The 26,468-nt window shown below is 51.8% G+C and overlaps 1 protein-coding gene across 2 annotated transcripts; it reads right to left on the bottom strand.

Annotated features, from left to right (window-relative positions):
- Positions 1–1,729: 1,729 nt before the first annotated feature.
- Positions 1,730–23,196, bottom strand: LOC116948336 (reticulon-1-A-like). 2 transcript variants are annotated; one of them, XM_032964908.2, is made up of 8 exons: positions 22,609–23,196; positions 14,456–14,491; positions 8,940–9,147; positions 7,764–7,902; positions 5,695–5,764; positions 5,439–5,485; positions 4,595–4,653; positions 1,730–2,968 (listed from the first exon to the last, which is right to left on the bottom strand). In XM_032964908.2, the coding sequence occupies exons 1-8, from the start codon at positions 22,814–22,816 to the stop codon at positions 2,926–2,928; spliced, it is 810 nt and encodes a 269-aa protein (XP_032820799.2). In that variant the 5' UTR covers positions 22,817–23,196; the 3' UTR covers positions 1,730–2,925. The 2 variants fall into 2 exon arrangements, with proteins under 2 accessions (XP_032820799.2, XP_032820800.2); XM_032964909.2 differs by lacking the exon at positions 14,456–14,491 and having other exon boundaries at positions 22,609–23,194.
- Between the last annotated feature and the right edge of the window lie 3,272 nt (positions 23,197–26,468).

Raw genomic sequence — 26,468 nt, 5'->3', positions numbered from 1 at the left:
TTTTAATCAAATGCATCATTAACGTTGACCGAGTAATCCCCTACCCCCCCACCTTGCGCAAGAGCGCAGAAGCGTGGTCACCACATCTACGCCTCCTCTATATAAGAAACGAAACAGGTGGACTTCTCCACAAATCTGACTGTCGCCTGATGAAGCTGGTTGTAATTACTGGCGAAACGTCGTGCTCAGATTGTAAATGTTGTGGCTTGGCTCTCCAACACACCGGTGTGCTGTACTAGTGACGAATTGGCCACGTTCTGTTTACGTGACAACCCTTACTAGTTGGCTGTCGGCTGGTGGCGGGTTTTAACGACGCATTTATATATTTACGCGATCTAACCCAAAAAAAAAACTATATTATGGCTGAACAGACTTGTAGGGGCAAGTGCTGTTAGCGAGTAGCACCTATGAAGGCAGGCACCGGCACACTAGGGGGTGGGTGTCCAACACCATGCGCACTCACAGCAGCGTTCAGGAGGCAAATTGGACAACACTAATTAAACACAGGGTAAGGCCCAAACGGATTCACAATCACGAAAACAAATTAACAGAGCAGTGCTCTTCCTGTAAACAGGCAGTTCATTACAGGATTCAGTACGCACAGCTCGCTAAATCATTTCAACAGTTAATTGGCCAACCTCAGACAAAAATCAACCGTATAGCCTTAACGGACTGTTGTGTAAAGTGCTGTTTGCGAGTACCTATGAAGGCCGGCACGGTACACGAGGGGGTGGGTTGTCAACACCACGCCTAGCTGCCTGTCTCCCTAATGGCAATGTTTATATACCACACCACGTGCTCATTTGAGGCCGAGTCGACCTAGGGGAGGCCCAGGACCAGTTCAGATAATCGTCACTGGTGTTGGTGGCCGTGTGGGGGAATCTAATTCTGATTGCCGGCTTCGCAGCGTAGCATAGCGTGCCCGCACACTCGCATTCATGCGTGTTAACATGAAAGCCAACATTGACACCATGAACAAACACGTCTGGTGGGAGCCCAGCACTACTGCCACTGTTCGCCGTGGGCACGGATCAAACTCGGGTCACCAGGTTCACAGCGCAGTGTGCGTTCTCAGCAGTTAAAGCCACTGCAAATAGGATAGAGTTTCGTCTGTTGGCTACTTCTTCCATGGATCTCTTGGGTGTTGGAAGCCAGGTGTCTCTCTTGCAAGAGAGCCGTGAGAAGTCGAAGAATTCTCTCACCTGGTGAGGAAGGCTCGAACACCACCACTCGCCGACCCGCAAAAAACACCACATTTTTTACGAGGACATCGCTGCCTTTCCACGTGTTTCTCTGGCAACAGCTGCACAAAGTACAGCTGTTGCGCAAGTTGCGGAGCGTGCATGCGCGCATGCATATACCGCATTGATGGTGTGGGGACACCCTGGGGGGACGGGGGGTAAAAACCGAATCGACCGCTTGAACATCGGCCAAGAGGATAAAGGTTTCTGTCCGCCGTTGGCCACTTTTTTTTGAGGTCGGTTAAGTGGGCGAAGACGGCGTCGACGGACCGAGGCCTGAAATGAAGGACGCCTTTAATTATTTCGGACGCGTGCGTGACAGTTTTTTTTCCCCCTCCCTCGTCGGTCGGCACCGTTAAGTAATACGTCGGGGGGGGGGGGGGGGGGAAACGCGAATACAAAAAACCCAGACCGTAAAACGTCGACCGCGCGTCGAATCGCAACGCGACAAAACGCACACGTGGCAGGGGGGGGAGGACCCCCAATGCGGTGGTAGACACGAACATTTATTGGCGACACGCAACGCGGGTACAGGAGCCAGAGATCGTCAGCTAATTTGTCGAAGCACACCCCGAAAACCTCTGTGCTGGACGAGCGCGAGAGAGAGAGCTAACATCAAATCAGAAGCTAGCAGAGTTTCACACGGTGTTTAAAGCCTTAATAAATCTACCGCTCTAAGCCTAGTGGTCACGACTCATGGCACTAACCACAGTGGGGGGGGGGGGATACGATCACGACGAGCGAATAACAGAAAAACACGAGCCGGATTTTTACTAACCACACACTGCCGCTTTGATAGCGAAGCTCTTAGGCCGCGTCCCACACCCCCCCCCCGCCAAGCAACCGGTTGCGCATGCTTGGTTGCGTGCAACCGGACCACTAACATGTGGGACATCCGTGCAACCGGTTGCCCGCAGCAGACACTCAAAGCATTCAAATGATCTACGTAATCTGCGTGCTACGGGTCTCTCTCGGTGGTTGGTCGCCGATTGCCCAGACAACGCGTCGTTTAACGCCGTCGCCGCGCAACTACTCGCTCAGATTGAGGACTAAGCGGTTGTGCAGGCGGTCTTGCCGCGGCACGCCTTAAACGACTGCCCGGGTACGGACCTGCTCCGGCCGATTTGCTTGAGTTAAGCGCGATCGTCTTCTGTGTACGTGCTGCAAACGACCTACCTACCCTATACCTACGTTAGAGAGGCATGCAACTTTACCCACACGCGCGCACGCACACGCACGCACACAAGCTCGACAGCTACAATTCTCATAAGGCAAAAAAAAACACACACAAACGGGGGGGGGGGGGGAAGTGTAATCTGGTGAGAAGAGCGTTTTAAATGTGCCACACGCGGAGACTTTCCGTGCCCTGCCACGGCAAGAGCACAGACGCCACCAAAGGAATCTTTACACACAGACCGACATCGCCGGCTTTTTAAGTTGCTCGCAAAATCCACGGGGAGGACGACGGGGGGGGGGGGGAGAGTGGGGGGGGGGGGTCTAAATTTGCGCGCACACAAAGAGCCACGCTGCGCTTCTTTCGTGTCAAATGTACGTCACTTTGCTTATTTCATTAATTGTAGTCATTGCCCATTTATTTTATTGACTTTTGTTTTAAAAGCTCACTGCTGCGTGGTAGAAGACAACTACTATCTGCTGCGGATGTGCGCTTCTCTTATTTTCAGCTTTACTCGGCCTTTCGCTTGGCTCCTGGGATCATCGCTTGAACTCTGCAAAAGATGACGAAGAGGGAGGGAGAGAGAGAGAGACGCAATCATGAATTTCACTCGCATCTCAACAATCAACGCATCAAGGACACAGAAGAAGCGGGGTGGCAACATTCTGCCGATGAGCGACGCATTCGCAAACATGTCACATTCGCATCAGAATATTTATTTATACTGGAGGAATCCGATAAGCTATAAAGATATTTTTTTATTTTAAAGATGTCCAATAGAGGCAGGTAAGAACGTTACAGCAGCAAACAATACAAAAACACGATAGGAGTGCAAAGTAAAAGGAAACGGTAAGGAAATAACAAAAAACTATTTTTTTTTATTTTACCAGTTCAGGCCCACTGAGAGTTATGGAGCTTCTTTTTCAGATGCGACCAGGCCACACCAGACACAGCTCAACGAAGTGGCTTATCACGTGCAAATTTGTAGAAAGCGGTGGGCAACAGCAGTTTGTGTTACCGCGTGACGGAGCCGGAAACAAGAGTTTGGATTCCCGGCCACGGGGGTACGACACTGTTGGCGAGTGCGGAACCTAGAACCGGTGCTGCTCCCCGCTCGCCCTTCGCCACAACCCGCACGGCGAAGTATGGCCAGTGAAAATCCCCATGGGGTGACAAGACATGGGGTGGCCTTCATCCAGCTACGAGCATTAACATCGTGTTGAATTGTCAGCGAGGACGCTACAGTACACGTTAGGCACCGTATTTAAAGACACGGAGGTCTATTCACGATGTCCTGAATCCACCATCAATCATCTTTACCGGCGTGTAACCTTACGCTCACCCAAGAGCAGACTGCAAATAAACTGCAGCATGCCAGCAACGGGTATGGGCGAGATTGCATGCGGCGGCCTGCCCGCTCTGAGACGTCTGCAGGTTGCAGGGTGGGGGTCCCCTTCACCGCCGAATCTCGGAACGCACGAGCGGCTTAGTCAGAGAGGCGTAGCGCCTTTGTTTTTAAAGACATTGTACTCGCCGCAGAAAACTGGAGCGACACGACCGCACTCGAGGATAGCTGGCACAAAACTGTACCACATGCCCTCCGGCAAGGCATTGTGGGAACCTCGGTACAGATAGTTATTTTATTTTAGTTTTTTTTCGAACCGACATTTGCCACCAAGTGGCGGCGACGTCATCACGGCGCTTGCGCCAGGCTTTGCGCACTTTGAGGCCACGTGAGGTGTCACGGGATAGACCCAGGTGCCATGGGTTGACCGACTGAGATGACTGCCAGCACCAGAGCCAATATGTGCTGACCACTGTTTAAAACAAAACTTTTTATTTTACAGGTAAGGCCCACTGAGCTCGACAGCTCTTTCAGAAGCAACCAGGCGACAAATGAGATTCATAGCAGCCAAATACTCTAAACGGACGTCGGTTCTAAATGTGGAGGGAAAAACAGGGGGAGGACCCAGAGAAAAACCGACGCTACCACTGGGAGACAGACACCGCAAACTCCAAATATACAACAGGCACCAAGGGTCGGGATCGAACCCACGACCTCCTGTAAACCAGGCGAGGAAGTTAACATCTTGCCATCGCGGCAGCACCCACGGGCGGAGATCTACGGGCGGGGTGAGCTGGGCGCGTGCCGTTGGGATATGGCGAGCGAGCGACTCACTTTTCAACGACCTCGCCGACGTGCTTCCGCACCATCCCCACTTGTTGGTCGATCTGAACCTGGGGGGGGGGGGCGGGAGGGTGTGGAGTTGACGACACAAACGGATTAGCGCACAGCGGCCACGTAAACCCAACAAAACACGCAGGCAACGGCAGAAATAAAACACGTAAATTAAACTAAACTATTTTACCAGGTAAGGCATAACTGAGGTGTACGGATCATTTTCAGCCACAAATGATAGGTCAACAAAGCGGCTTATCACGTGGAAATTTATAGCAGCCAAATTATCTAAACGTGCGTTGATTCTAAATGTGGAGGGGAAAAAAAAAACAGAGGAATAGGAGAAGAATCTACGCAACCACGGGGAGAGAGACATGCAAACTCCAAATATACAGGCATCAGGGTCGGGATCGAACCCACGACTTCCTGTATACCAGACGAGGTAGTTAACATCTCGTCACCGTGGCGCCCCGACCTCCATTCCATGACCTTGGCCCTTTGTCAATCCACTGCTGGATTCGGGCCTGGAGGGGGGATGGGGGAATCTACCAAATTAAGTGGAAAAACTAATTTTAAATAACGCCTTTTTCCCCGTGCAATCATCGATGACTCAGGGCAGGTGCCGGCTTAATCACAAGCGGCTGTCTGGAGTCGAACTCGGGATATCTCAGTGCACAGTTCCGCAGCTCGGCGCTCTGACCTCAAAAAGCCACCCCAGCCGGCTGGCCAGCCTTCATATTTTTTTTTTTTAATCGGTAATGCAAACGTGGGCGGACAAGAGGGCAGAGGCACATCCGTGCCACAGTCATATAAAACGGGGTCATGAATATCAATTCACACGTACCTGGTACTTCTCATAGACCATGGGGACTGTGAACGCGCCAATCAAAGCTGGGAACGCAGAAAAGGCAAACGAGGACGTTACTCACATCAACACTGCCTTATACAGGATATATAAATGCGAATACGATATTCTCCAGATTACAAGGGGAGCACGGCAAGGTAAGATGCACGTACTCTCATCCGAGCAACAGAATGAAAGAGGCTGCAAGTTTTTTTAGTTTTTCCCCACTCCACGCGGGAATCGACTTTCGCCTTACCGAGGATGACGATGGTCAGGCCGTTGAAGAGGGCACCCACGTAGGTGAGCAGCCATAGCACAACGGCGAACTGGGGACAACGGAGAACACCCGTCCATCAAAGCACGTACCCCCCCCCACCTCCTCCTCACCCTGCCAAACGCGAATGGCACCAAACTCAACCTCGGCTCAAACGTTCACAGCAAAATTATTGTTATTATGAGGCTTGTCGTTTACCCAGGAGTCTATAAAGTTGGCGATGGTTGCCTGGTATGCAGGAGGTCATGGGTTCTATCCCAACCCTGACGCCTGCTGTATATTTGGAGTTTGCGTGTGTCTCTCCCCCCCACCGTGGTCACGTGGATTTTTCTCCGGGTTTTCCTTTTTTTTTACCCGACATGTAAAATCAACGTGCGTTTATAGAGCATTTGACAGCTATACATGTCCACGTGATGATTGGCCACTTCGTTGAGCTTTCATTTGTGATAGCCAAGGTCGCTTCTGAAAAAGAGCTACACAGCTCAGTGGGGTCTTACCTGGTAAAATAAAAATAGTTTCGTTTTAGTTTAAACGAGCAGGGGGGGGGGGGGCGACTTCCACGCCAGGATAAAAAAAAATTCGGGCGGCTCAATTGCGAGGCTCGCCACACTCGGGCACGACACCAAAGTGGCAGCCGCCCAGCCGCCCAGCCGCGCGCGCTGGCACCCCTCCCCCCGCGGTCTCACGGGGAGCCCCAAGTGATTTACGGTGGCCGGGCAACGGGCATATAGCCGCACAGTGTGCGAATGTGTTCCCACGGGCTCGCCCGGCGCAGTGTGGGGAGCGGTAGTGTAGTGTTGGCGCTACGAAACCGGTGACCCGAGTTCGAATTCCCCCGCTCATGGTGAACATTGGTGATGGTTATCCGATTATCTGAACCGGTCCTGGGCCTCCCCTCGGTCGACTCGGCCTCAAACGAGTACCCGGCGCGGTGTGTTAACATCGCCACTCAGGAGATAAAGGCGGCCTGGCACGGGTGCTGGCCACCCACCCACTCCCTCGTGTGCCATGTCGGCCTTCACAGGTGCGACTCGCTAACAGCACTTGCCCCAACAGTCTTTTCAGGCTACACGGGGGGGAAACGTCTTTGATGTGTGCAGTGACCGCTGCTAAAACCCCAACACCCGAAACGTTGAAGGGCACCTTGCGCGGACCGAACGCGAAACGTCACGCAGGTGATTGTATTTTCCGACAAGTAACGTCACGCAAATGCTTGCTCGTAAATAATCAGAAAGGCGCGGCTCCCATCATGCCAGGTGACCACCACGTTTGCACGCACGATGCTCTCAGCTCTGTCCGGAGAGGCTCTTAGAGGCAAGATCGATGTCTAAATTTTGTTCCCAATTGTTGCTATCGACACGGTGGCCTGGGGCGGGAGAGAGGAGGGATCGTTCAAAATAGCATCGGCTTTGGAAAGCCGTCATCCAACAGTGCATTGACCATTGCTGACGCCGATGTTCCATTTGGAATTCTCGCACAACACAGTGACGATTCGTGTGAGAGAACAGCCCACTTAAGTGGACATGGCAGAGCTACCTCTGGGGATCCCTTGAAGTGACATTTAATTTAGTCCACCAAGGTAATGTTTATCCAGCCGACGTTGTCATTCTTGTTGGATCCAACTCGTACATAGAACCAAGTGGAACTTGATGGTCTTTTGGTAACAGCCACTGATGGTCGGGCTGAGACTATCATCTTTCAACGCTTGACAACGCGCTCTGAACCCAGGATCGCGGTTGGTACCACAGCGACCTGGCTACCTCGACGATGGTTACCGTGAACGTTGACATTGTTCACGGTTCCATATGACCGCTAACAACGATGATACAGATAGCTTGAGTATAGCGATTTGGTACGACTAACGATTATGACGAAAGGCAGAACCGACGACGAACGGGTGAACCACAGCGGCGGTTTAGCGGTGCGCTCTCATGCTTCCACGCGATTGCCGGAATCCGGTGTGGCGCTGGGTGGTGCCGGGTGGTGCCGGGTGGTGCCGGGTGGTGCCGGGTGGCCCCCGGACGGCTCGATGTGGCGCTCGCGCCGGGCACCTTGATGGAGTCGACGAGGTCGTGCACCAGGAAGAGGCGGCGCAGGTGGCGGAGCTGGCAGTTGACGTGCGACAGCGCCGTGTCCACGTACTTCTGGGCCGTCTCGGGGGACATGGCCAGGTCCGCGTCCAGGTACTCCCTGTAGGCGGCAAGGCGCAGCAATTGCGGTCAGCGTCTGCGCCCCCCCCCGCCAAGGCGACGCGATGCGGCGATGCGCGCAGAATCACAAGAGAGAATCGACGGACCGGTCGCGGTTGGTGGGGTGGGAAGTATGGCTGAATAACCCCCACAAACCTGCACAGCGTGGGGGAGGCCCTCATCAAGCAGCGGATTGAAAAAAGGGTCGTGGAATCTTACCGTGGACGTGCAATCGGCGTACTGTGATGACGTGGAACAAAGACAATGTTCCCCCGTTATAGCCTTCAAGAGACTGTTGGGGGCAAGTGCTGTCAAGCGAGCAGCGCCTACGAAGGCCGACACGGCACACGGGGGCGTGGTCGGCCAGCACCACGCCCGGCCCGCCTTTGTCTCCCGAGCGGCGATGCCAACTGTAACGGTGCGTGGCATTCAACGCGCACGCGCGCAGACACACTCGCGCGTGCGAGATTCCTACCGTAGCGCGACTCGGCACTCTTCGTAACGTGGAACACAGAGGCACCACCCAAAATCACGAGCTCAATACGAATCGCCGCTCCCTGCATGGTGCGTTTATTAATCGCGAAAGCGCACCTGATAAGGTATGCAAATTCCACCACTGGGGGACACAAAGCAGCCGGGTGTGGCGATGGCCAAACCACCTCATAGGTGCACCATACTGGACCTAAATAGGCGCTTGCTAACAGAACTCGCGGGGGGGGAGGGGGGATCTTTGTCTTTGCGAAGGTGCGTGCGGGCCAGTCGTCTCGGTCAGTTAACCCGCAACACCTGGGGGTCCAGCCAGCCTTCCCGACGCTTCCCGCGGCCTCAAAATGCGCCCAAGCCCGGCACCATCGGGACATCACCGTCAGTTATTGACACCTCCAGATTTTAGCACGGTTTGCAACGTACGGCGCGAAAGAAGTTCAACATGCACGCATACATTGGCGCACGGTAGCCGCCAACGTTGTCGGAGTAACCGGACGAAGGCCACCACCCCCCCCACCCTTCCCAACTTCCCCACCGCCCTCCCAATCTCACCGGAAGGGATGGCCATCCTCGGTCTTCTGCACGGCCTGCAGCACGGACTTGTAGACGCGGTAGCTGATGGTGACGGAGAGCACGGCGAGGGTGAGGTACGCGAGCACGCTCACCACGCTGAACTGCGTGAGTGACAGCAGCAGCAGGAGGCTCCCGCCGAACACGGCTGCCGACGTCTTGATGTCGCGCCAGTACAGCAGGTCCAGGACTGCGGGCGGCGTGGTGGAGGAGGGAGGTTAGGGGGAGGGGGTCAAGAGAAACTGGAATCAGAGAAAGTTGTTAAACTAAACTACAAGCAATTTTTTTCAACGGTTTTACTTAACTCGATTCCTCTGTTTGTCTGGGTCAAATCTTGTAATCAAAATTTCGTCCACTTCCCGTTGTCCAATTAATTCAACATTTTGCACACGTACTCAGGATCCGGTGACAATGCATGCCTGTATCAAAAATCGGCATCAATTAATTCGCTACTTTAAAGCAATTAACATTTTGTATGGACGCTTTATTATGTATATTTTTGTGTAGGTCAAAAACGCCGGGGCCCCTCAACTGTGGAATCGGCTCGCACAAAAAGCAGGCGCCGCGTGTCTCAGGCGCCATTGACGCACTTCTCGACTGCGAGTTAAACGAAGCTGTTAATAAAACCGTTGTTTTTAAAAAACTTTTTTAAACGAGTTTATTTTAATTTTACCAAGGTGCCACGGGTTGAACGACCCGAGATGACGGCCGCTCCCACCGCTGCCGGTGCCACCGCGGTTGTTATGACTTGGCGGTTACGCGACGGGCCAAGGGACACTATTCAAATGCACGCAGCGCACAGTTTACACGTCGCTAACGTTGGGAAACTGTTGCGCTAATCCCACACTAGGGGGGAGGGGGGGGGGGGGTCGCACGCAACGTGGGGCTGCGTCGCGTTCCGGGGGATCGTGACGTCGCCACATGGAACCTCCAACGCACCGGCGACGTGAAAGTGCGGCCGTCAATAACGCGTTGACTTCCGGCGCGAGCCGGCCGGGCGAGCTGGCGGGCGGCCGAACGATCGCCGGCGACAGTGCGCCCTACAACTTGTTCAGCGTGCATTATTAATGGCTCGGCTTTCTCGATGCAGCGGAAGGGAAAAAGAAAAAAAAATCCGAAGCCGCAACGACTAAATGGGCCCCAGCTCGCAAATCGCCACCGTCCCATCGACAGGCTCGCTCGCTGCAAAGATCCGTCACCACGCGCGGGCCCAATCTCGTTGAAGATTCGTGCCGAGATGGCGCAGCCTCGCGCCCGAGAGACGCGCGCCGGCACGGAGACCCCCGGGCGGGAAGGGTTTTTGCTTGACGAGGTTTTCTCGCGTGGCCGTGGCCACCGCCGCCGCTCTCTCCGCGACTCCGTCATCTCTCCCCGCCCTCGTTCTCCCTCGACTGGCTTCGTCCGTTTGGCGGACACCCCCGCGCTCCTCCGGTGCGAGCGAGCGACGGTCGCGAGCCGCGCGTCCCTCCTTCCCCAGACACGCCGGCGGGCTTTCAGACGCCGCTCGAGCTGCATCCCACGCACGCCGCGGGCGCTGCGTGCGTGGATGCACGTTTAACTTTTCGCACCGCGCGCAGCCAACCGCGCTTAATTGGGAGGCGCCGTCCCCGCACCTTGTCGCCGACGTTGCCCTCGAGCCGAGACGTCCAGAGGTGTGGGGGAGGGGGGGGGGGAAGAAATTACCCTGGGCCACGTACAACAGGTGGTGGCATTATGCCGCAGGCCTTCAGCTCTGGGCCCCTCTGGGAAATTCTGGGCAGTCCTGCCCTCGTGACAGCTAAAAGTATAAACTAAAATCTATTTCTATTTTATTAGGTTGAGGGCCCACTGAAATTTGAAGCTTATTTTTCAGAAGCAACCTGGCCACAAATGATAGCTCAACGAAGTGGAATATCACGTGGAAATTTACGACAGCCAAATACTCTAATCGCATATTTATAAAGACTGGAGGATCCAGAGAAAGATCCACGCGACCACGGGGAGAGAGGCATGCAAACTCCAAATATACTGTTGTCAGGATCGAACCCACGACCTCCCGTATACCAGGCTAAAAGCTAACATCCCTCCTCCGCAGCGCCAACGAATCCTCGGCTCTTCGAGAGAACGACTCTTCACTCTTCCTGGCAATCGTTGCCATCCATTCGGGCTGGGACGTCGCCGACGACGACACGTCCGGAACGTATATCAGCCGGGAGGCGGTGCGACAACGGCCGGCTACAGCACTCGGCACGTCCGCCCACAGCTCATCGATGTGCCCACGTGCGCCCACGTGCACCCGACGCAGGTCGCAAACGATCGCACGGGCCTCTCTTCTCTGGGCGACGGCATGACGCAGGCCACGGATGGCGTCACCGCCGCAAATTAGCCCGAAGGGTGCGGTCGTTGGCTTGCAAATAACAATAAGATATAAACGTGTTTGTTTACTCTCTCACCGCGCCACCAACGCCGCCACATTCGCTTTAATTGTTCCAATTTGCCAGTGGGGGGGGGGGGGGGATGTCGCCACACCCCACGGGGGATCTGGATGCCAAGCCGGACGAAGCTACCACACGGCCCGGGGGTGGGGGGTTGTGGAGTGGGCGCTGTGGCCATCTCGTGAACATTTAAGCGACACCCCCATATCTGCATTGACACATGAAGGGGTTGCTGTTGGCAGATCCTACCATCTGCAAAACAGACACTTGCTTCTCAGTTGCACGCGCGTCAACGCTCACGATAGGATTTTGGTCGCCACATCTGCGTGACCCTTCGTACCAGGACGGATGTTTTGGACTTCGACGAGACCACTTCCGGACGACTCGATCTCGGTGAACGAGCGTGGGCTCACAGGCTGAATATTCCCGCCACTATTCGGGCGACTCCTCCTATCCATAGAAAGCTGTCAAATGGCGGAATGCATCTGCGGTTAATAGTCATTCCCAGCCATCGACCAAGGGGCAGCCAAAAGGTGTAGCGGATAAATGGGCTGTGGATAGGAGGGCGCTTGCCAACAGCGTGGCTCTAAGAAAACCTTGTTGTCAAGCCAGTGCAACTCATTAGGAACACATTTTTTATCGCGTAAGGCATTACACTACGGCTCTTATGTCCACGTCCAAGTCCGATGGCCGAAAGCCAGCCTCAGGGGGGGAAGCTGTTTCTATGTAGCGTGTTGAACTTCTTTCGCACCGTACGTAGCCAACCGTGCTCATCGGAGGTGGGTGCGGGGAGGGGAGGGGCAACACAACTAAAGACAAGAAGCGAAAGCTGAACGGATTGGCAGCACGCACGACAGCGTCCATGGCAATGTTATTCTGAAAGGTACCACGCTTGGCCGTTGGGCGAGGTGGCACGGCGACTTAAAGGGCGTCTGCGTCTCCACTCGGCCGATCCGTGAATTTTTTTAAGAGTAACTATTTAACCAGCTCAGGCCCACTGAGCTTCGTAGCGAAGCTCAACGAATTGGCTTATCATGCGGAAATTTATAGCGGCCAAATAATCTAAACGCATGTCGATTCTAAACGTGGAGGGGAGAAACTCTAAGTCAGAGGAAGTTTCAAATTAAACTATGTAGCTCCTTACCAGAAGCGTCCACGCCACAAAGGATAGCTCCACAAAGTTGGATTATCGCGTGGAAATGTTTAGCAGCCAAATACTCGATTCTAAATGTGGAGTGGAAACACCGGAGGACCCGGAGAAAAATCCACATGACCACAGGGAGAACACGCAAACTCTACAGGCGTGCGTCAGGGTCGGGATCAAACCCAAGACCCCTCCTGCGTACCAGGCGACGGAAATAACATCTCGCCACACTGAATAAATAGCTGACGTAACCCTTCCCGCGAGAACCCGTGCATCTGGAGTGTGTCATGAAAGCATGAATGGTCCCAACGGGCAAGCCGCATTCCATCGTTGCGGGCAGCGGCGGGCGCGGCGAAACGAAGATGCCGTTTCGTTCACCGGGATATCGTTTCGTTCACCGGGATATCGTTCCGTGGCCGCGAGCCAGCGAGGTGAGAAAGCCCACTTGACGTGCGCTGGAGACGAATCAGTGCGTGCGTGCCGCACGCAACCGCCGCTGCCGACTTCCAAGCGCGAGCGGGTTCACGCTCGGCGCAACTTTAAACTTCGAAATGCCAATTTGACCGCCGATGGAAAAGACGCCGTGCGAGTGAACTCCAGAGATCCAGTGAAGGTCTTTCCAAACGGCTACTGCGTGCGGGTGTGGTTACCGACGGTGAAGTGGCCCGAACAGCAAATGGGCGGCTTAGAGAAAGAAAAAAAATTCCACCCACCGCGATTCGGACGAGCGGTATTTCGGTGTTGGGAGGTCTGATCGCATTCCTCCCGAGTCATAAATCGGTCATGCGCTCGAGGCGTTCCCGCACAGCCGAGTCACCACTTAAGGCCACTAAAGCTCGGAGTTTTCTACACGAGCCTCTCTCCTTGTGCGAACACCACGTATTTTTTTAAAGTTTTTTTTCTCTCTCTCGGTCGGGGTCAAAATTTCAGCCGCTAAAAAGTGGCTCAGCGGCAGGGCTTGCTTTCAGCGACTCAGCCCATCATCCCTCCGAGGGTTCATAAAATGAGTACCACTTTGTGGGGAAGTCAAGGGCGGTGGTTGTTCTTTGGAGAGACTTGCCACCGCCGCCCACCTCCCCTCCCATATAAGTCAAATTTCCGCTCCAGGCTGTACATAGGATACGAGCAAGCGCCTCAACGCTCAATTGAGCAGCAGATCACTTTGAATCGTCGCATAAAAAAATCAGCGTCATCACGATCGTCATCAATGTCATCATCCCCAAGTCACAAAAGTGATTGCACGTCAGCTGTTACTCCCAATAAATTCACGTAGAATTTTTGAGTCTCTCTGGGAATCGATTTTGGGGATTCCAAAATCACGTTCGATCACTTGAACATGCTAACAATCATGACATCTACAAGCCTTGACCGTTAGGGCCTAATACGCTACGACGGTGGAATGGACTAATCAAAGCGAACACAAATGTGCACTGGGCATGGTTGTGATTATAATTATTTGTGTTTAGTTTGTTGTCCTTCCCCCGCACCTCCGATTAGCACGGTTGGCTACGTGCGGTGCGAAAGAAGCTCAACGTACATAGATTATTACGATTATCTACACGACGCTTTGCGGTTCGATTATAAGCATGAGTACACGAAACAACAATTGGGCAAGCAAAGCATCAGAAACCATTTGAATTGGCAAGGCGACAAAGAGAGCGCAGTCAGGGATTGACGAATACGTTCGACAGAAAGAAACCGCGGGAGGAGCGGAGATTGTGCTCGACCGGAGTGCACATTGGTGAGAGACGCGAGCTAATCAGGATTACAGTGCGTCGTTAATATTAAGGATGAGGTGTGGATTGGATTAGTGTGATCATCACCGAGCCACCCCTCCCACCGACAGTGAACAGATTCAACGTGGGAAGGGGGGGGATTAACCCGTGCTCAGATCTCTTGGGGGTGTTTTTTTTTTTCCTAAAGATCGTCGACGACGTTACCTTGCGGTTTGAGCCACTGCGCTAGGCAGGCATAACCTGCAGATTGGAGAAAACACACAAACACAACGCCGTAAAAAAACAAACATCGCACTGCGCCCACAGCAACGACGACAGACGATCGAATGATCCATCGATCACAGAGTGGGGCGTCGCAGATCGAAACGGCGGGGAAAGGCCTGCTGCTCGCTCGGACACACACGGACGGGCTTTTGAGCGGCGACGTCAAAGCCGGAACGTTCAGCGGACCATCCAAAAACGCGCGCTGTCAATCAGACTCTTCACTCCCACCCCCTCCGCCCCGACCCGGCGGAAACGAGACCACATCACGGCCGAGACTACCATCCCGTCGTTGGCTCCCAATTAGAACGCCAGACAAATGTCGATGTTGGCACTCACCACTGGCTTTCAAGGTCTTCAATAGACTCGTCCCCTGCCTACCTCTCTCATCGCACTCCGCTCCCCTCTCCGCGCACTCCATCATCCAACAAGATTGACTGGTGTCGAAGGCACCGGTCAATCTTTGCTCGGCGAGAGGTCACTCCTTCTCCTCTGCTGCTCCACAAGTTTGGAGCTCCCTCCCACCAACCCACCTGTGCTTTTGACCCCCCCCGTCCTCTCCAAGCCTAGGTCCAAAAACTTCTTCAGCTCTACCTATGCCTGTCTCTTCTCGAAAACAATATGTACATATTGCACAAATGCACACACACACACATCTCATTTTTTCCTGCGATGTGCATCCCGAATGTTTTTTTGCGCAGCATGGCGAGGTGCGGTTGCCTTTGGACGCCGCGCGAATCAAAACTGCACTGCAATTGTAATGGCATCGGCGAGTGAGAGCCACGAGAATGTGCTGTACACAACATATTGCAGCAACATCATACAAAGACGAGACAAAAAGATCCCCCGTGTAGCCTTTAACAGATTGTTGGGGCAAGTGCTGTTAGCGCGGGCACCTAAGAAGGCCGTATGCACGCATGCACGTACACAGGCTTCCATGTTTAAAAAAGCAAAAACTATAAAACTCAGCGAAGCGTGTCAACTATTATTCTAACCTTGCACCCATGCAAGGACAATTAGGCCGCCAATCAATGGGGAAACGAACCTCGTCAGCAGACCAAAATAGTCGTCGCGTTTGCGTCTCAACAAATTTGCCTCCAGGTATCGGCGCTTGCCAGCCAGCCAGCTGGCCGGCCGGCTTTGCCAAAAACGTCACATCGATCGTCACACAACGAACGGCACCTCAGGTGGTTGGGCGCGGGGTGCGGTCGGGTGATTACAGTGCACTGTACAAAGCTCTCTTCCCACATTGCCACGTGCATGCTGGCTGCCGGGAGGTGGTGGAAGCAAGCAGCCACGCGAGATACAAATCTTGCGTCATTTTTATACCGCGTTATAAAATCACGGTGGCTTGGCGCGAGCACGAGAGCTCCCATCTCATCCAAACGACGCTCTAAGGAGGTAAAACAAAAATAATCAGGACAGTCCTGTGACGACGAGTGGCACAGCGTCACAAGATCGGCAACGTCACAGGCAAGAACGACAAGATCATTCAAATAATAATAAACGTGCAGTGTCATTTTGAAAAGAAGGCTCAATTATGGAACGAGTCGGGATGGTTCGAGTGCATACATCAAAGTGTATGCACCATCACCCCACTAGCGTGGACGGAAAGTCAGTTTGTCCGAGTACTTCAGACCCCGTGGTAGATTACGAGCATTCCTCCTTTATCAGTGCCAGTGATGGTACAGGTACTGGCACAATATACTACGGACATAAACACAATAAACATTCTGACGCCCGCCCCCGTTATGGCCACCCGTGGTGACCAGCATAGTGAAGGGTATGGGTCAACCAGCCCCCATGGGCAAAACGGCGTGGGGGAGGCCTTCCTCCAGCAGCGCATTGACAAGGTCTTAAAATTCTCACTCGTCCAGCAGGTGGACAACTCAATTATATCTGAATCACACTTTACAATTTTGCCAACATTCCATGCCAAAGTGAGATATACCAGTTTATGATTTATACCCATAATGCCATCGCATCTTTCATCATCATAATCGTCACCAGCCTTGGTCAATCCACTCCGAGATGAAGGCTTTCCCAAGCCTCTCTACCACATCCCACAGTGCGGCGATGCGATTATCCACCAAGGGCATGGACGCGAGTCGATATCATCGCTCTATCTCCTACGAGGTCGTTGCCCAGGGGATCTTTGAGTGCCCGAAATGCAGATCGTGGAGAAACAAACAAAAAAAAGAGGAAACGCCCAGCGGCATTCATTGCTGAACAAACCGAAGCCGAGGGAGCGTTAAATGTGCTTAGCCTAGCCGGCGTGGGAGCAAAGTTCCTCTTGAACAAGTGTGCACACGCTGCAGAGGTCTCCTCCACAATCTGATCGTCCCCCTGTGAGAAAAAAAACAAACGAATGTGGCGACTGGAGAGAAGTGGCCACGTGTGTGGGGGTTCAGGGGTCATTGACGCCAAGTCAGCACTGCCAGCGGTCTCTGTGGGTTAGCAGCTGGGTTTCGGCCGCCGTCGATTAAATCGGACTCTGAAGCGTAGTCGGTGGTGCCTCAGCCCAGCGGACCAACTGCACAAAACAAGCACACATTGTCGTTAAATTTGTTTGAGAGCTTAACTTGGCTAAATCCCAGCGCTGCCAATAACGAATTATTGATTTGACCGCCGCGCAACCAACAGCCACGTCTGGGCCAGGGTGCGTGGGAACGTTGCAGCAGCAGCAGCAGCAGCACCCCGCTAAAGTGGATTAAAAAAAAACATTACTTTTGAAGGCTCTTGGAAGTAATTCCACGAGGGCTCCCTCTGCGGTCCTTCTCAAACACGGTGGGGCAAAACCGTTCGGGAGTTCGGAACGCACATTTGGTTTGTCACGCGATGTGACGGCAATAGCACAGCGAGAATAAAACTTGGGCAAAGATTAAAAAAAACACATTTTACGAAGGGAAAAAAAATCAAGGCTTTACAGGATGGAGGCAGAAGTCCTTCGGGCCACTGCTGCACAACGGCTGCCAGTTAGGTTCAGTTGTCGCAAGCACTTGCACACGCATAGAATCATCGGGCAAAGGTCGTGCTACCCACTGGCATGTTTCCGACGACGACGCTTGCGTCGCAAGGCTACACCAAGCGTCGCTCTGCGCGGCGCGGTGCCGTTGACACCGTTTCAGACATGGGAGGGGAGTGGGTGGGGGAGGGCAATACACAGGGTGATCCATTTATAGATAGCCCACTGGGTTTCTTAAAAGACCCGGGCCACTTACTTGCCGTCTTCTCAAATGCCGATGGAAATTCTGGTCAAGCTATGGATCTGTATCTCACAGAGAGGAAACGCATTTAATAAGTGAATTGAGATTTGTGGGGAGGGGGGGGGGTTTGTAGAGGGCAGTAAAAATAAAAGGTCGATTTTTCTATCGGAATTTCTCTGTATTATTTGTAAGGGGTCTCTCTATAAATGAATCGCCCTGTACGGTGCGAGCCGTCTCGTCGCCGACGGCCGTTAAAAGCAGCGCTTTGTGTCGCAGCGTGGACACGAGCGCCAGCCGAACAATCGGTGCACTTCAGCCTGACGCAGACCACGAGGTGGCAAACCCATAGCTGGAAGAGATTCCGAAAAGGAAATTCCATCATCACGTGACGTGCGACAAGGATAGTACGATCGCAATATAGTTGAGGGACAAAAATGTAATTAAATGCATAATTATACGTGTGTAAGTGTGTGAGTGTTGCATAAGTACAGGAGACAGAAAACATAATTAGACACTTAACGGTAATAGCGTTGATGTTTTGGCTGCCTGGACTCGTTCATGAAACATAACACAAACATGAAATAACAAAGATACAAATTCCCCAGAGGACTATTCATGGACCGTTGAGGGCAAATGCTGTTAAGCGAGCGCCTGTTAAGGCTGGCGCAGTGCACGAAGAGGGCCGTGAAGCCAGCACCACGCCCGGCCGCCATCGCCTCCCAAGCGCCGATATTTTACTCGCCCACCAGGCTGCGTCAGTCTTCGAGGAGGAGGGCCCAAAACACTTCTGTGGGCGATCGCTCTCCACTGCCATTGGGCGTGGTCCGGAACGGAACTTGGGATCGTCGCTTTCGCAGTGTAGAGCGAGAACCACTGCACCTCGCAAAGACAACCCAAAAAGAGCCTCTCGGAAGATCGCCGTGCCGGGGGCCCTTGATAGCTGCTCACTAACGGCATTTGCCCCAAGTCGGTGTACAATGCTTAAAAGACCCTCTCCTCTCCCGGCCGTGCAATCTATCTACACGGATTGTGTAGACACAAGACTTTTGAGGCAGCCTTTGAAGGCTGGCAAAGTGAACGTTAACCCTTGGCGTGGCCAGGACCCCAACCCAGCCACCATTCTCATCCCAGTGCCAGTTTACTTATGCAACATGTTCATTTTTTTACTTATGTTTAAAAATAAATCTGTGACTTGCTAAGCTTTCCTCCACAGTGCAGTCCTGGAGGCCCAGGACCACACGCATAACGTTACAGACATTGCACTATGCACCTATGCTCAAACGCACTTGCGTACCGAGTTAATTCCCACCGCGATGTGGAGAGCTGCCAGCCGCTGCGGCCGACGGTATGGCGTTTAAATGCCGACTCCGCACTTTCGCGCGAGAGCCTGCAATGTTGGCAAGGCCACGATACTGCACCATGCGGCACGGGGGGGGGGGGCAGGAAGGGGAACATCGTTTGTTTAACAGGCTCAAGGAAGTGCCATCCAATCCGTACGGATAAAACGCAAACTCATCCCACTCAAATCGGTCAAATTGAAAGGGCAATGCGATTTGCGTTCACGTGACGTCAAAATAACCCCTTAGTAGCTCCCTGCTGTAAATAGGGCCTGTTGCCAGAACCCGCGTCTATTTATTCATTTCCTCTTCAGGGCGCTGTTAGTGAAGAATGCGTTCAGTTCTCGGTTGTTTGTGCTTTGCGCACCCCACTGTTCCTGCCAATGCAGAATTATGAATTCTGGGTACGCGGTGTCGTGTCCTGCACGCGCTGCCCAAAAAAAACGTTGCGACTCGGACAGGGGAAAAATACGCGAAGACGATTGGCGGGTTTTGAGATGCGAGTTTAAGCATGGAATAGAGGAAACTAGACAAATTAGGCGGCTGTGGTGCAGGTTAAGGAGGCCAAGTCGCATTATAATCATCCAGAAAAGGGGACAAATGTGGATTGGTGGGGAAGGGTTTGGGGGATATTTCTCAGAGGTGAAAGCTTGGCGAAGGAAGTTCTGGAAGAAGGTTGCTGGGAAAGAGAACAAAAAGGCGGATGAATGGTGCTACTTGACGACTTGAAGGAAGGGCGTGGTTGGCGGTGGCGGGTGCAGTGACGGGAAGAAGAAAGCTCAAGATCGGACAGGATGGAGGGGGTGGTTGGACACAAGGTGATGGCGTTGGGGCAGACGAATAGCGAAACGCACGTCTAAACGCAACCGAGTCTCAAGATGCTGGACAGAAAGTGGAATTTTTATTTTAAGAGCAAATAGGGGACAGCCAGAATGAATGGGCAGAGGAAAGAAAGAAAAAGAGGGAAAACTAGACTTAAATAGAGGCACAAGGGGACAAGAACTCACCAGCACCAACTGCTGGGGGGGGGGGGGGGGGGTGGATCGGGGTGTTTTAGATCATGGGGGAAGCAGAGGCGACAGAGCGGCCTATCAATGAGCGAAAGTTGACTCGGGGGTGGAGGGGCTTTGACAGAAAGCCTTGTTGGGTTGGTTGGGCAAGGGTGTGGAGAACAGTAGAGTGAGATGTAAGGGGAGAGATAGGAGAGTGCGTGGAGGCGAGTACAGTGAGATTAGAGTGGAGATGTAGGCAGAAGCGAGTCCAGTAAGGCTCTTCGAAGACGGCGGGTACAACCTGAAGATGTATCCGGGATAGGAGTTGGACACGTGGAAGGACTAGAGTGCTGGGGCGGCGTGGTCTTGTCTACGGGTGTCGGGTGATACGCCTGGCTGCGGAATTATGGCGCAACTGTTCACTCGTTGTACAAAGTCTGGAAGAATGTACTCGCTCAAGCGTGGTAGAGGGGTAATGATTCACTCCACTGGTGATTCACCGAATTATCGCAATTACCTTTTTTTAACGTGGGGAATCTAGAGAATTCTTGCGACTGCAGGGTTCAAACGAACGCATGGCAATACAACGTATAATATATAGTAATTATGTATAATAATTACATTATTATACGTTGTGCAATACACCAAATTCCACTGCCAGATGTTGGCGTGCCGGCATTGTGATGAGGGTGAGAGGGAATGCTGGAGCATACTTCCTCACGCTGGTCCGTGTGGTTTGGGGCGAAGGCCAAAGGTGCGGAGTGGCCGGGAGCATAAAAGTAGAGTACAACAATGAAGTTCACCGCACTGCCTGTGACGTGAACCCCTGCAAGCACGATCTACAACCTGTTTGTGCACAGTGGTCTCTTTTGCAAGCGACATCTGGTATTAAAGAGGTACAGCAAACCAGCTTACACGTGCTTAAATCCTCACCTCGCAGAGAGATCCAGACTTACTGTAACACACAACTGCTTAGACGCGCAGACTTACAATGTGACCCATATATACTTGCATAAAGAACCCATAGACTTACACGGAGACCCATAAGCCCAGACACGCACAGACCTTAACACAGTTGTATACGCTGCAGCGTATAGAACAGTGGTTCTTAACCTTTAATGCAGCCTTGCACCCACTTTGGTTCTCTATTGTAAAAAAATATGTTACTAAATGCCAATGGTTTGATGAAACTAGTTGTACTTCCGTGCACGTGCTTAATTTGTGTTCAAAGATTTACCTTCTAAATAAAAGCTGGCCATGTCTCGCACCCATAGGGGATGCGTGCACCCCCAGGTGAAAAATAACCACTGCCATAGAATGACACAACACATACACAGACCCACACCCCCAGACTTAGAGACCTATAGGCCTGGACTGAGAAGCAAACGATGTGATCCATAACCTTACGTGGAGAAATGTAGGCCTACTACTACACACTAACACAAAGAAAATTTACACATTGATGCGCTTCATGTACGATAAGTTAAATGCATTCAAACCAAAATAATATTTTATCAAATGAAGACCTTGGGGAAATACAGGGTGGGCCCATACAGTCAGGACACATGGTAATTATATTAACTAAGCATAGGGTTATTGAATTTATTATACGAAATATTTAAACTGCCTTCCATTAACATGAATGCACGCACGAATCTCCCCTTTTGAAATGAAGGACTGATTTTTTAAGATTACAGTGTAATATTTGAACATTCATGAATTTGCGTAAATTATTTCATGGGTTTTTGGTCGCGTTCGTAAAATACAGATTTCACTGGATCCCCGCGGGGAAGAAAGAGGGAGCTTAATACTGATAATTAATAACTAAAATTAGAACTTAAATAGACACTACAATAGCAGCTCTGGGTCCAACCACACGTGGCCCGCACCCATCATGGAGGCCAGGGTGGAAAGGGGATACATAGGGGATACATAAGGGGGGGGGAGGCTGGGCGACTTAAGGGGATAGACGCGTAAAATAAGGAATCTCATTTGGGGATACGAGGTCCTAAGAGGATAGATCGGTGGGCTCCGTGCGCGGTAGGATAAAGCGGAGCGCGTGGGGGATCGCACATGGTTCTACTGCTGCAATGGATCCCAAAGTGATGACTACGTGGTTGGGCAGCCAGCAGCAGACGGATCGTGGCTTACGAGGAATTAAGGGGATAAGGACACATTTAAATGGTTCCATTGGCCCCCCCGATGGAATTTTAAAAGAGGCGTCGGGAGGTCGGCCAAGAAACATAAAGTGGGGGTTTCGTTGGGATTGTGGATTCCAAAGGGGGGGGGGGTCTTTAGGGGTTGGCAATGGGTTAGGGATAATGAATCTTGGCTTTAAGAGATTCCGAGCGGGAATGACATAGGGATCGGCTGCGGCCTAACGCGCACAGCAACGAGCGAGGAGGGGGGGGTTTCAGCGGGGTTGGTGGGCCCGGTTGGGATCGCACCGTGACCGCGATGAAACAGGGAGCGGTGCAGCAAGAGGGGGGGGGGGGATAGGCGGAATGGGTGACGGAAAAAGGGGGGTCGCCCCCCTCTCTCTCTCTCGAGGCTCCCCGTACCGGCGTGAGCAGCGGAGCAGGAAGAAGAGGAGGAGGAGAGGGGCGCGGGGATGATTCGGGTGGAGTCGGGGAGCGGCGCTCCGTGTCCGCCATGCTTGGCTGGCGGCGTCGTCGCCCCCGCCGCCGCTGCTGCTCCGTCTGCCATTGCACCGGGACGAGAGGGCGAAACGTCGTCGTGTTCGGGCAGAGACCTCGACTCGTCGCTCATGGTGAGCCGGCCGCCGTCGGTGCCGTGAGTGAAAGTTAGTCGAGGTAGGTTGGAACAAAACGGAAATGAGACTCCCCTGCAGCAGTAGCAGCAGCAGCGAAGAAAATGGAAAGGAACGATGTGATTATTTTTTTGTTGTTGTCGATGTTAATGGTCGGAAGGGCGCCGAAAGGGATTGTCCGGACGACGACAAAGGCGGAATCGACGTTGATGGTGGCGAGCGCTGCTGTTTAAGGAGCCGTGGTGGTGATGGTGGTTCACGAGGGAGATACAAAGGCGCGTGCTGGCGAGTGAGAGTGAGAGGAGTGGGGGCAGTGCCGCGCCCCGCAGGAAATGAAATCGCCTCGAGAGGGGAGGAAAAAATGGTGCAAGCGGATGTGACGTCACCGACCAACATCCGCCACGGCGAGCTGCGTCATCGCCGCCGCCGTCGTGCTCGATCCACCGCTGGATGGAGGCGATCGGCGTCATGCTCGGCCGTGCTCGATCCACCGCTGGATGGAGCCGATCGGCTTCATGCTCGGCCGTGCTCGATCCACCGCTGGATGGAGGCGATCGGCGTCATGCTCGGCCGTGCTCGATCCACCGCTGGATGGAGCCGATCGGCTTCATGCTCGGCCGTGCTCGATCCACCGCTGGATGGAGGCGATCGGCGTCATGCTCGGCCGTGCTCGATCCACCGCTGGATGGAGCCGATCGGCATGCGCCATCCACCGCATCGGTGTCATGGTCAGCCGTGGTCAATCCACTGCTGGATGAAGGCCTCCCGTAGCTATCACGACCTCTTCACGTTTCTGGAATGCAGTATAATATATAACACATTAGCATTGGTGCGTGCGTAAATTATTATTTGAAAACATTTACAGGCGTAAGTAATCTTTGGACGTTCGTCAATTATATTTTGGTCTCAAATCGGCGGAGGAAAAAAAAAGCCCCAATTCTAAATGCATTCCATTGACCCGTTGTAGTGTTGGTTCAAGCAAGCCTGCCTACTGACGTGACACTAAATGTTGATTAAAGAGTGTTACGACATCCATTGTGCTCTACATTACTTCTATTGCTCCCTCGTCCTATGCTCCTCGCCTCTCCGTAAAGTCCACACACTGCAGGTGTAAAACAACAGTAATACATATTCTTAGCTCTTTCGGTAAAGTCACGTTGAAAGGAAACAATAAAATAATAAAATATATATAAAACAATAAAAATTCTCACTACGTTTTATTGTTTTATATATATTTTTATTATTTTATTGTTTCCCTTCAACGTGACTTTACCGAAAGAGCTAAGAATATGAATTACTGCAGTCACGAAAGCTTTAAATCAAAACAGTAATACACTTGCGTCCTCGTTCAAACGTGGGACGTTTAGATCTCTACGATGTCATTCGTGAGAGGAGGCCGCTGTGTGCCGGTGTCAAGGGTCACATTTTGCCCAAGTTCGAACGACTACGGTACATTTAGTGATTTTTCGTTGCCCTGGAATCATTGCTGAGTGGAACACGCCAGTGACTCGTGGTGATAACCACGCACCGTACGACCTATGCAGGTCAGATTTTTGTTTTAAAAACCCACCAAAATCGAAAATGTCAACCGTGCTGCTGGTAACACTAACGAAACACTTTTTTTGTTCCTGGGTAGTAAGTGTTATTTCCTAATTGCGTATGCCTCAAAAGTACAGAAAATGGCTATTATTACCGACAAACTTTGTTTTTGTGACCAGGACATTGATATTTTCAAATTTACCTATTTTCAATGAGAAAAAGTGTGCATTTGTGTCATTCCTTCACATAAAGTCTTGGTCACAAAAGCAAAGTTTGTGTGGAATAATATCCATTTTCTGTACTTTTGAGGCATAAGCAATAAAATCCACTTCCTACCCAGGGACAGAAATCGTGTTACATCGTGTAATGATTCTGATACGTGTTGCAATTCAGCCATTCGTCAATAGGCGTCTCCAGTGATCAATCGCTGAGTGGCGCCCGCAGTGGTTAACGCTCGTGACTCAAAGCAAGCACGTTTTTGTACGCTCTTCCCCTGTCAGGCAGGGGCTTTCCTCTGGGATCTCCGCTTCCCTCTCATAATTATATGAAGCAATTAAAACACGCAGTAGCTGGTACTGGCCAAACATAACAAATGCAATAAAAAAAATTCCCCGCAAGTTATGCAATTGGGATTTCACGAAGCGGCAATATCGCTCCCCTCCTGCGAAAAACACTCGGCAGGGACCCTCCTGAAAATAGTCTTGAGACTCCGTGAGGCTTTCTTGAGGAAATAAGCGGAATAAAAAAATATAAATGATTAAATATTTTTTTGGCCGCTCTCCAAGTTTATGTCACACTCTCAATACTCAATCTGTCATTTTGAAACGAGGACTTTATTCCCGGTCTGACGTGTCGATACTACGTTTGGATTCTCGAATAAAATGCACGTCGATCATAAACACCCTCCCAACACGTCGCCAGTTGTACGGAGCGAAAGAAAGTGCATTGGAGGACGTCTTTGATCAGGATCAGCATTGACATCCACTGCTGGATGAAGGCCTCCCCAGGCTGTTGCAATCCCTCGCGGTTCTGAGCTGATTTTACCACTCCATCTCCATGGTGGATGGTCCCATGGTCGTGTTCTGTCCTTTTGACTGCCACCCCGGGCATGAGTCTCCAAGCATGTATATGAGCGTCGGAATGGCGAGATGTTATCTCCTCCGACTGGTGTGCAGGATGAGGTCGTGGCTTCAATCCCGACCCTGACTCCTGCTGTATATTTGGAGTTTGCATGTCTCTCTCCCCGTGGTCGCGCGGGTTTTCAGTCCACGTTTAGAATTGTGCGTTTAGAGTATTTGGCTGCTGTACATTTCCATGTGATAAGCCACTTCATTAGGCTATCATTTGCGGCCAGGTCGCTTCTGAAAAAGAGTGATATAGCTCAGTGAGCCTTACCTGGTAAAATAAAAAAAAATGTTTAGATACTCGAATAATTTGACATATATCCTGGTCTGTTTACATATTTGTACAATAGTCACTTTATATCTGTGTAACGTTTCTGGCAGTATTTTCAGTCTCGAAGGAATCTGCCACCAGCTGACTTGCGGCTATGGGAAATGTATTGTTTCACATGACTTCATGTTTACACGGTATTTCTGATGACTCACGTGACAGTGGTGTTTTTTATATCTGATTTCGATTTGCCTTGTTGCTTTAAGTCCTTGGCTTTTTATAATTTTGGTGGCCACGGCCACTCTTGCAAACGAGACTCATCCTAGTCTCTTGAGTTATCGCCACCTGGTTCAACAAAATTAACTAGAAATGTGATCATACTCCACTGCAGGCTTCTTTGCACCTTTCAACTTGTATCCCATTGCCGTTTTCAATGTCCATGTGTCTGCTCCACAGGTCACTACAGATAATATGCACTGATTATTGAAGGTGGATGGGATAGAAAAAAAAAGAATTTATTTAGAACTACATTTTGTGTTTAGTTTCTTGTTATTCCCCCCGCATCTCTTCGATTAGCGCAGTTAGATATGTACTGTGTGAAAGAAGTTCAACGTACATACATCTTATTCTTGGTTCTTTCGGTAAAGTCACGTAGAAGGGAAACAATAAAATACATATATTACACTGTGTAACGTTTTTTTTTGTTCCCGGGTAGTAAGT

This window comes from Petromyzon marinus, chromosome 33, assembly GCF_048934315.1.
Source record: "Petromyzon marinus isolate PM22_M1 ecotype Great Lakes invasive population chromosome 33, UKy_Petmar_22M1.pri1.0, whole genome shotgun sequence".
NCBI lineage: Eukaryota > Metazoa > Chordata > Hyperoartia > Petromyzontiformes > Petromyzontidae > Petromyzon > Petromyzon marinus.
Note: the sequence above shows the minus strand (reverse complement) of the source record. Positions and strands in the feature narration are given on the sequence as shown.